At 36.6% G+C, this 11,071-nt stretch overlaps 1 protein-coding gene across 1 annotated transcript; it reads left to right on the top strand.

Annotated features, from left to right (window-relative positions):
* The first annotated feature begins 216 nt into the window (after window positions 1-216).
* LOC110708648 (nuclear transcription factor Y subunit B-4-like) lies at window positions 217-1,772 on the top strand. The gene has a single exon (XM_021886834.1). It carries the CDS (start codon window positions 876-878, stop codon window positions 1,413-1,415), a length of 540 nt encoding a protein of 179 aa, XP_021742526.1. The 5' UTR covers window positions 217-875; the 3' UTR covers window positions 1,416-1,772.
* Window positions 1,773-11,071: the final 9,299 nt, after the last annotated feature.

Raw genomic sequence — 11,071 nt, 5'->3', positions numbered from 1 at the left:
GCAAAATGAGAAGGATGATTTGAAGGAGTAGGGGACCATTGTTGTGTTATGGTAGATAAGCATTTAAGCAGTACAATTGTCGGAACTCGCCTTTCTATTAGCCAATTAATTATTTTTTAATAATTAATTCATTTTTTAATTAATTTGATTTTAAATTGAATTAATGTCTAGTTAAATTAAGTGAATTTAATTGTTTTTATTTAATTTTAAGGGGTACGGTTCATACATAGATAGAAACCCTAAGAATTGTCAAGTATATATAAATCTTAAGCTAAGTTTGAGAGTGCATAATGCCTAGAGGGCTAGAGGTGATTATATATTATTCCAACTTGTTTATCTACTTTTTTTTTTCATTATTCATTCTTCAAATTTTCATCAAATAACATGATTATGGCTTATCTATTATCTATCCATCAATTCCATTTGATCCTTCTAGATCAAACAAAGGTGAGTTTTCTTGAGTTATATAGATCTATAAAGTTTGGATGTATGTATGTGTATGTACTTATATTGCAAATGTTGTTGACTAAGAATTTAAGCATCAAGTGTTTCCTATACTTGGGCCGCTTTACTTTTTGTCAATTTGTTTATACCAAGGAATTTATACGCTCAAAAGTTTTTAATAAACTTATTAGGGACCATTTTGAATAATTTATTATCCACTTGTATGACGTGGATGAACATTCTATATTCTGTATCATTCTATATATGTATGTATCTATACACATATACTGACAGTTGTAGCGATTAGGAAAGAGTTGCTACAGTGATATACAGTGATAAATTACAGAAGCGAATTAACCAATCTTGAAATTATCGATTCAATTTGTAGATCGATTTAGATCTAGCTAGTCGATCAATCTAAGTAAATTAAAATGGTAGATGAGACAGATAGGTTGCTACCAATAGCCAACGTAGGAAGAATCATGAAGCAAATACTCCCCCCATCAGCAAAGATCTCCAAAGGGGCTAAGGAAACAATGCAAGAGTGTGTAACAGAGTTCATAAGCTTTGTGACCGGGGAGGCGTCCGATAAGTGCCACAAGGAGAACCGAAAGACGGTCAATGGAGACGACATTTGTTGGGCTCTAAGCACTCTAGGGTTTGACAACCATGGAGAGGCAATAACTAGATACTTGCACAAATATAGGGAGTTTGAAAGGGAGAAAGCTTGCCAAGGCAAAGGCGGCGAAGAAAGTGGAGTAGTACTACTTGGTGTTGTAGGTGGCCGCGGTAGCAGCAATAGTACGGAAGAAAGAGATCTTGATGAAGAGACAGCAACAAAGTTTGGAAGTCATGGAGGAGGAAGGGATCATCATCATCAACTCGATGTCGAAAATTCGGGTTTTCCCTTGGAGTTTAGAATCATAGATCCTAAGGGTAAAAGCCCTTTCAGAAACAACAACTCATCTTAATTGTAAAAGCTAAATCATAAGGTAAACTACTGCCAGCATACTTAGCTTATTTAACTACTAAATGATTTCTTCCTTTAATTAAATTAAGCTTGTTGATTTACTCATTAACTTTTATTAGTTCACATGAAATGATCAAATTAAAAGAGCAAGATAGATGTTAATGTAAGACTAATGATTTTCTTAAGAAAAATAATCTGATGTAATCTTTATTAGTTTCAGTTTATTATTATATCTACATATATATGTACTACTTTGTTTATAATTTGAGAATAAGAAATGTATGTGGTAACTGGTAAGCAATTAAAACACACTTAAAAAGTGCTCGAATCATACCGAGTTTAGTTGGTTCTGAACTTATAATCTAATCCCTGATGATGTTGATATAATTGATTTAAGGGCTTGTAATAATATTATTTGTTTCTAATTGTATAGCATATATATGTTGCTTGCTCTCCTAATCAGTAGCACACAATCGCGTTTGAATCTATAAAACAAACAGCTAGCAAGAACAATCGAAGCCTTAAAACACATATTTGCGTTTAAATCCAGGCCATAAAACTAAGGGCCTGTTCACTTCAGCTTAATTTCAGTTCAGTTCAGCTCTAATCAGTTTAGTTCAATTCAGTTCAGTTTGCTTCAATCAGTTCAGTTCAGTTCAGTTCAACTCCTAATTTCCTTCTCTCATAAAATATTCATTTCATCTCTATTCAGTTTAGTTCAACTTCAATCAGTTCAGTTCAGTTCAGTTCAGCTCATTTCAGTAAATGTGAACATGCCCTAAAAATTATTAGGAGTAAGAGAGGTACGAGTTATAATCTTAGGCTTACTTCAATCTCTTCCATGCACTAATGTACTTGTATAAGCTAGTGATAGATGCACACTAACAGAATTAACTAAAAAAATGATATGATTCAATTAGTTCATTCAATTGATGTTGTCCATAGAATAGTTCTATACTAGAATTTAGTTCAATTAGCCCTTTTGTACGGTTTAACAAACTTTAATTTCTATTTGAATCATTAAATCTGTAATTTATGTATCTTAATCTCAATGTATATAAATCAACATTCACCACGTATAATGTTATTGGTAATGATAAATCTGTTACATTTCAATGGCTAAAGCTACGCTAGCTCTTGAATCTCAACGACTTATTAGTCATTATATTTACACTAAACAACTTAATACGTACATGTAGACATTTATTTCTTTTTATTACGATTGTTTATGACTTTCCAATCGTAGCCCCATTGTAAAAACTTCTCATACCTAAATCATCTATCGATAAAAAATCTATACTAATATATTAAAAGACGTTTGTAACAATGTTCACGTGTCACGTAAGCTCCCCTCACTACGCCATGTCATCCATTTAAGTACTCAAAACGCCACGTGGCTCTCTCCTCCATTGATTTTCAGTACATGTCATACACTCATAATAATAATTAAAAATAAGTTCTCCACATGATTTGAACTCGCAACTTCTATTTCAAGAACTAAATATCTTACCACCAAGCTATGTGATTCTTTATGTAATTTTTTGTATACAAAATATTAATAACTAGCAAATGACAATATGAATAACAAATTTTATTACAAGAAAATTAAATCATAAATTACAATGTATATTAATGATCAATTAGTTTCATGTAATAACCCGGGGCATCGTCCGGGCCCAAAAACTAGTAAGGATAAGTAAATGGGGCTATGGTTGCAAATAAAGTCAGATCATCCCCTCACAAGCCTCAGAAGTCAGAATCATCCCCTTTAATTTAATTTGCTCAATAATTAATTATGCTGATTATCTCCATGTGCTTTAATAGTGTTACGGAGTAACCTATGAAATTAACTAGTCTCAAAATCAATTAATAATGCATTACAATACATTCAACCTAATCAAACTGTTTTTCAGAAGTAATTAATAAATTCAAATTATGTGGTTAAGCACTTAATCATCATACACGAATATTGGATTAGATTACTTTTGTTGATGAGTGAAAATTGCAATGTTTGTGACGTATTTATTTCATTTTATGATCAGTTTGATAAGTTATGTCGATGATTAATGAATTTCTAAATTATTGGAGTATTTTAGTACACTATTCTTTCAAGAATTGGAAAACAACAAATTAAATATTTTAAGATTTTAATTTAAAGCTTTGAAATTATGTTTGGTAACTTAACTATATACTCTTAATCCAACAAAAGAAATTAAATTTCATTTAATTCACCCTTTTTCACAATTATTACTTCAGTCTCTTAGTACAGTACACTTCATCCGCCTCTATGTGTTTTTTATATTGTCTCATAAAAAAGTCAATGTAGAACTTATTTACAGACGTAAGAAAGATAATTAAGTCACTAAAAACCAATTATTCAACTTTTAAAAAAAAAAATTCCACTTTGTATAAGAGAAGAATGCCCACATTATTATTAGTTATACGATTTTTTTTTTATTGTTATTGATTATTTATTATTTTTTTACAAAGTTATATGAAGTTAGTCTAACAATAGTTTGTTGCTTTGTTTGTTGTGGGAAGAGCCAAAGAGGAGCCTTTAGATTTGATGAAGTGGGATATCACCCAAAAAAAGGAGATAAAAAGAGGGGCTGTTTACTTGTATATGACTTATAGAGCACTAACTAACATAGACACACATAATAATTAAGTGTTAAATCATCAATTGCATACCATTCCTTCCAAATTATTTAGGATTATTATATATACTTGTTATGACCCAACAATCTACTTTATATTAGAAAAGGCAAAAACTTGTTTAGATACAAAGGGCTTAGTCACCAAATAACCTAAAAGACAAAATTACAAATGAAGAATGAATTTAAATTTATGTGATTAGGAGTGACTAAATTGGCTTGTATATGGAGTTGTATCTTATAATCCATTGTATAATATTAATTAGAAATCGAAATTAAATCCTTTCACGTGTAGTAGGAGAAATCATAATAATAGACTCTGATCTTATATCAATGATCTATTAGTAGAAAACTACTATTTATAGATCAATAAAAACTACTGATCTTGTGTCTTATGACATATATAGCCTATTTCATTTCTATTTTAAAAGTAGTATGTAAACTCTATATTAGGCCATGTTCTATTCACCTTATTTTTCAGATAAGTTCAGATAAGAAATGTTCAGGAAAAATAAGCTACCAAGTTTAATTTATAACTAAAATAAGTTAAGATAAGTAAAAATCAGGTGAAAAGAACACATCCTTACTATGTAAATAAAAAAAAAAAACTTATTCGTGTAAGACATAACTAACTCATTGTTAGATAAATACGTTATATATTTGTGTGTATTGTTGGTGTTCAATGATGTTTTTTCTTTGCATTACATCCATGATCCATTATATTGTAAGAATTAGATAGCAAATCTGATTTGACTAGCATATTAAATTAATTAAACTTGCTTTGTATAAACTTTGTCGGAATTTTTGTAGTTATGACACAGCAGCTAGCTAATTGGATTCTTACTTTAAGAGGCGATTGGCCTGGTTACATTGTATGTATACCGTACTTTCTTTTGAACAACCCACTATTTATCAATATGTTTCTCTTATTTAACATATTTGAAGAAGGCTGAATTGAAGGAAATAAGAGGTCTCATAAGATTTGTCCTAAATTTCAAAGATATATATGAAACAGGAAGCGATGTCATTACTCTATCGCCTCAACCTAACTTTCTCTTCTAATACTTACTAGCACAAGCTCCTTTTATGCATGCTCGGGTATAAACCTAGAGCTAGATGTGCTCACATTTATTAACTGCATGCTTGTTTAGGGTCATCCAAATTAACAAATACAGAGTAATTAACTATGAAGTACGTACATTGTATAATAATAGGTATACAAGTATATGGTACACCCACATAAACTCAAAATAATCATGCTCCCATCCTTCATTTGTGGATCGGAAACCAAAACAATTTTTTTAAATAAGACTGTCTTATTATCATAAGACCATTTTGTAGATGAGTAGAATCAAGGTTAAAGAGAAATTGAGATGTATAAGAGTACATGTTTGAAGTTACTCACAAAAGTGATCTTATGATAGTAAGACGTCTAACATAAATAATGTTTCTCAATAGATTATCAAGAACTTTTTCGTACTTCAATTCGTATTTATTTCTTAATCTATACAAGTATAAAGAAAATCAATTAAAAAAATACAAATCAACTTACATATTGAAAGTACAGTCTAAGCAGCCTTATGAGGCTCCCTTTATGGCTTTGTGGTCCATCTCCATGTGATCTACCAATCTCTTAATTAACCAAATTAAAATTAATTAATCAAAATTTAATTAAGTTTAGTGCTTCTAACAAGGGAGTCTTAACCCTAAGCCATAAGAAATTTGGGACCATTTTTTATCAACTTTATAAAACCATGATTTATTGCGAAAATTTCACCCATCATATCAGCAAAATGTTCCCATTTTATTACCCTTCCTAATTAATTAAAGCTTAATTATTAATTTCTTCAATATCAAAAGAAATTTTCCCATCATCACCCATATATACCAAACTGACAACTGAATATCCTTTTGTTTATTAATTATATAATTAAGTTAACTATAAGTACAATCCTTACTAGTTACTGTACTAATTATTATAGCCAAAAACAATCAATTAAGATTAGGGTTTATAATTAAAATCATGAAATTTAACATAGGTTTTTTTTTTTTGGTTCAAGGGACCTAATATCACCAATATTATCATCTTTGATTTAATAAATAACTTTAATTTTTTTTACCATTTATTTTGTACTTGAAAAGCCATATCTCTTTGGCTTTAATTTGCCTTTTATTCTAAAACAATGCAAAGGTATGAAATAACTCCTTTTCATGTTGACACAGCATGCTTGGAAGTACAATGAGAGTAAAAAGCAAGAAAAAGGTGAAATTAGATGCATGTATTATACAATTTATCTACATGTCTACCAATGCATATTGTACTACATATTCATATACAATTAAGTATATGATTGATTAATTAATAATTATTTGCATTTTATAATAATTATAATTTTGGATTAATGGTTTTCAATTTAGTTAATTAGGGCAAGGAATAATCCTGGCATCAACCTTGATTAATTCATTTGCTTCAACGCATGGCTCGTTGGCAATGGTGAAATGTACTTATTAATTTTTGTTGTAGTCAAATTACTATGTATAGAGGTGCTATTTTCACTCATGATGCACCTATGTTTCCAAGACATGAAGTCATCTTGTCTGGAAATCTCCTAGAAATTCTATTTGCTAGGGAGGTGCATCCCTTTGCATTGCCAAGAGCAAACTAAACTAAAACCTAGGATTGAGATTTAAATGGTTTCCATAAGGTGTGACTCTTCCTAAATTTGTTCCCTTCCAAAAGACACATACCCTTAAAACTCAATAGCATATACTACAAAAATATATACAAATCGAGAACACAAAGTATTTCTTTATAAACCGATTTAAATGATAGAAAACACTTCTGTTGTCAAAAAAAAAAAAAAAAAAACATTCATCGTATATTGTCTATTATTGTTTTCTCTTATTTGAGAGGAATTAATTTATTTTTTCTTTTTGCATCTTTATATAAATATATAAATATACTTCAAAATTAATAAATTATGATTTTCATCTTATAATAAAAAATTAATACACTTTTTAAAAAGAGGTCATTAATATATATTGCATAAAAAATAAACACATAACCTTATAAATTTTATGGCGAAAATGAAAAAAAAAAAAAAAAAAAAAAAAAGAGAGAGAGAAGAAGAAAAATTTGGGAAAAAATAACACTTGGCGATTATCAATATTCTCCATTGGAAATAAATAAATAATTACTAGTTTACAACCAGCTGAAGCTAGGGCAGAAATAAAAGTGTATGTGCTACACTAATTTCAACTCCTTTGCAAGAAAACGTTTCGATGCCGTTGACCTTCATGATGCATTTTTATTTTTAGCAATTTTTGCAAAGAGATAGTTAGAGATCCAAAGCAGGGAATTGCAAAATACACTATCAATTCATACTTTGCATAATTCGAGAGTTACAGTATGTAGCAACTAACAAGTAAAAAGAGTGGAGAAAGTATAACTTATTTCCAAGTGTTTGGGTCCAATTTAGTCTAATTGGGCCTAGTCATTAAATGATCCAATTTAAAGCCCAAGGTTAAGGTTCAACTCTCCAATTGTGCTAAAGTCAAAGATCAGTCCTCAAGGCAAGTCAAGTGGGCTAAGACCCAACTTCTCCATATATGCAAAGGTATAAAAGCTATCAATATTACATTTGTACATTCATTCAAACAAAGCCTCAAGCAATTAATTCTCTTGCATAACATTCTCTTTCTACACACTGTACTGACTTTAGCATCGGAGGGGCCTTCCTCGGCAACACCCCCGAGGCTAGTTTACGTGTGTTTACTGTGCAGGAAACCTTCGGCCCAACATCACTTGGACCGAATCCAGTCTTCTCCACTTCATCGGACCTTCGACAAGGTCCCATTGTTTTCACCCGAAACAATTTGGCGCCGTCTGTGGGGAAGACTTTCAAAAATCTTTAAGCCAAGTTTCTAACCAAAATCATCTTGCAATTATCTTAGTAGCAATGGCTAAGAACCGCAAGAGCAAAAGCCTCCGTCAAGGAGCAGGCGAAAAGCCTAAAACCCCTACACCATCACCCTCACCGGACCGGAACTCTCCCAAGGGTGCCAGCTCGGGGGGAGGATCATACAGGGAGGATTCCCTTTCTCCCGTAATTCATAACTCTCATCATAGGCCGAGTCACTCTCGGTCTAGCAGGGGTCAGTCCGATCATAGGACACATTCAGTGCCCCAAAGCCAACCATCGACCGTCCGCTCTCATCCCCATACTCAGCCGAGGACCCCTTTGACGGGGCCCAGCTCGGAGGAGGTGGCAAGAGCGCTGGCAGTGCTCATGGAGGCAATGAGGGCACAAAATATGTCGCCACCTCGCGATCGAACTCCTCCGCATACCCGGCATCAGCGGAGGAAGCTAGACCATGATGGTGGGAAACTTCCTTCCTTCCGGGAACTGGAAGAGTGGGAAGAGGATACCTGGAAAACTGAAAGAGAGAGGAAAAAGAACCCTCAATTCTTCAGAGGATCCTCGACCTCCCGACCGGAAACGCATAAGAGCAGCAGCTCAGCTTCTCAGCCAGAATCTGCTCGCCAAGAACAACCTGAGACTGTTCGCCGAAGCGTCCTCGACCGACTCGGCGGCAAGGAACCGAGCGTGCACAGTCGCCTCTCGTTCCCTGCAGCCGAGGCCCAGACTTCCCAGCCAGGGACGAAAACCACTCCTACCTCTCTAAGAGGGCGGAGCGCGGTCCCTTCGGCCAGGAACAAGGGCAAAGCCGTTATGCTACCCACCAGTTCCCCATTCGAGCAATGGATACTGGAAGAGCACGTGCCCACGGTTAAAATACCGTCGCACATCACATATGATGGGACTTCGGATCCGAAGGACCACGTTGCCTCGTATGAGGCTCATATGCATCTTTGCCCTAGATCCGAAGCGACTTGGTGCAAATATTTCCCAACCACTCTCAAGGGGGTCGCGCAAGCATGGATCTCCAAGGGAGTAAAGCAAGGCTCTATAACAGGGTGGGATGATCTGTCCTCCAAATTTAGGAGCAAGTTTTCCACGGCAAACCGCCGAGAGAAGACTACTGCAGAACTCATGGGTCTGCAACAGGGGGAGACCGAAAGCCTCCGAGACTATCTGACCCGTTTCAGCAACGAGTCATCCAGCGTCTCTCAGTTGGACCAGGGGCTAGCCGTTTTTGCAATGCAGAATGGCCTTCAGCCCGGGAAGTTCATAGACTTCATGGTCATGCATACCCCGCAGACCTTGGAGGAAGCTCTGAGCGCCTCGGATAAATTCATCCGAGCCGAAGAGTGGAACAAAACAAAAACCCAACCTCAATCTGGGGGAGGGAAGCAAAAACAAACACCCTTGTCTGAAAGCCAGGGCCAGAGGACAAAGGGAAAGGGAAAGGCCAAGGCCTCGGAACAACCTTCGGCCAGCGACCCAAAGAAGGAAAAATCTGCCTCATACACAGGCAGATACGAGTCCTACACTCCGCTCTCTCTTCCACGCGCCAAAATTTACAGCGTGACGAAGGAGGAGCAGAGTTACCGAAAGCCGAGACCACTCCCAGAGTGGTATCAGCGGAAAAATAAAAATCAGTGGTGCAAGTTCCACGAATCTCCGGGACATAACACTGAGGAGTGTATCCAACTGAAGGACCAGATAGAGGACATGGTCTGGAAGGGATACTTGAAAAAATACATCGCGGATCACCGCGAGAAAAAGGAGTCCGAGAAGTCAGCAAAGGACCCTCGGCAAGACCTCGACTTCCCCCGGAAGAACAGTAAAAAGCCAGAGGGAAAATTCTCTCCGATCAATGTTATCTCGGGAGGAATATGCTCTCGGAGGGAACACAAGCGACACCTTAGGGCTCTGACCCACCAGGTGAACAACGCTGACATTCAGCCTCCCCAGTCGCCGGTGCCGAACATGACGTTCACAGCCGCCGACTGCCGGGGGGTAACGTTCCCTCACGAGGATCCGTTGGTGATCATCGCCACGGTGGCCAACCACGACGTCAGTAAGGTCCTTGTTGACGGTGGCAGCGGAGCAAACATTCTGTTCCGAAAGGCCTACAATCAAATCAAGTTGAAGCCCAAGCACCTTACGCCGGTACCCTACTCGGTATCCGGGTTCAACGGGGCTTCAACTTATCCAGATGGGAAGGTGACACTTCCTGTCACCATCGGCTGCGATGAGGCAGCCAGGAATATCATGATTGAATTTTTGGTCATTGACGCTCCTTCAGTGTACAACGTGATTTTGGGGAGACCCATAATTCATGAGATCCAAGGGGTCGTCTCAACTTATCATCAGCTGATGATTTACGTCTCAAACGCTGGCTTCCCCGAAAGGATACAGGGCAACCAAAAGGACGCCCGAAGGTGCAACTACCTCAAGCCATCCAGTAGTCGCCCAGATGACGACAAGGATGAGAAGGAGAAAGAAAAAGAAAGAGAGTCAAGCACAAAAAAGCCAAAAGGCCTAAGTGCTTCGGCCCAAGGATCTGTGCCCAGAGAAAAAGGGCCCGAAAGGGAAAAGACTGGGACACCTGCTGACATAGGCAGCAGGCCAGATTCTGAAGAGTCCAGTCCATCAGCAATAGACATGGACCAACAGACTGAAACAGTTGAGTTGGCCGAAGGAGATGTTGAGAAATGTGTAACAATCGGGATGGACCTTGATCCGAACACCCGTTGTGAACTTATTCAGCTCCTTCGGGACAACAGAGATGTGTTTGCTTTCTCGGCAGCTGATATGCCCGGGATAAGTCCAGACCTCATCTCCCATAAGCTTAATGTTGACCCAACGTGTCGACCAATTAAGCAAAAGAAGCGGAATTACTCCGGTAATAAGAACCGAAACATCGCAGCCGAGGTCAAAAAGTTGCTGGAGGCAGGCTTCATCGAGCCTTGTCAGTATCCAGAATGGCTTGCAAATGTGGTGATGGTTCAGAAGGCCAATGGTACCTGGAGGATGTGCGTTGACTTCACGGACCTAAATAAGGCTTGTCCGAAGGATTTCTATCCCTTGCCGAG

The sequence above is a fragment of the Chenopodium quinoa genome, unplaced genomic scaffold, assembly GCF_001683475.1.
Source record: "Chenopodium quinoa cultivar QQ74 unplaced genomic scaffold, ASM168347v1, whole genome shotgun sequence".
NCBI lineage: Eukaryota > Viridiplantae > Streptophyta > Magnoliopsida > Caryophyllales > Amaranthaceae > Chenopodium > Chenopodium quinoa.
Note: the sequence above shows the minus strand (reverse complement) of the source record. Positions and strands in the feature narration are given on the sequence as shown.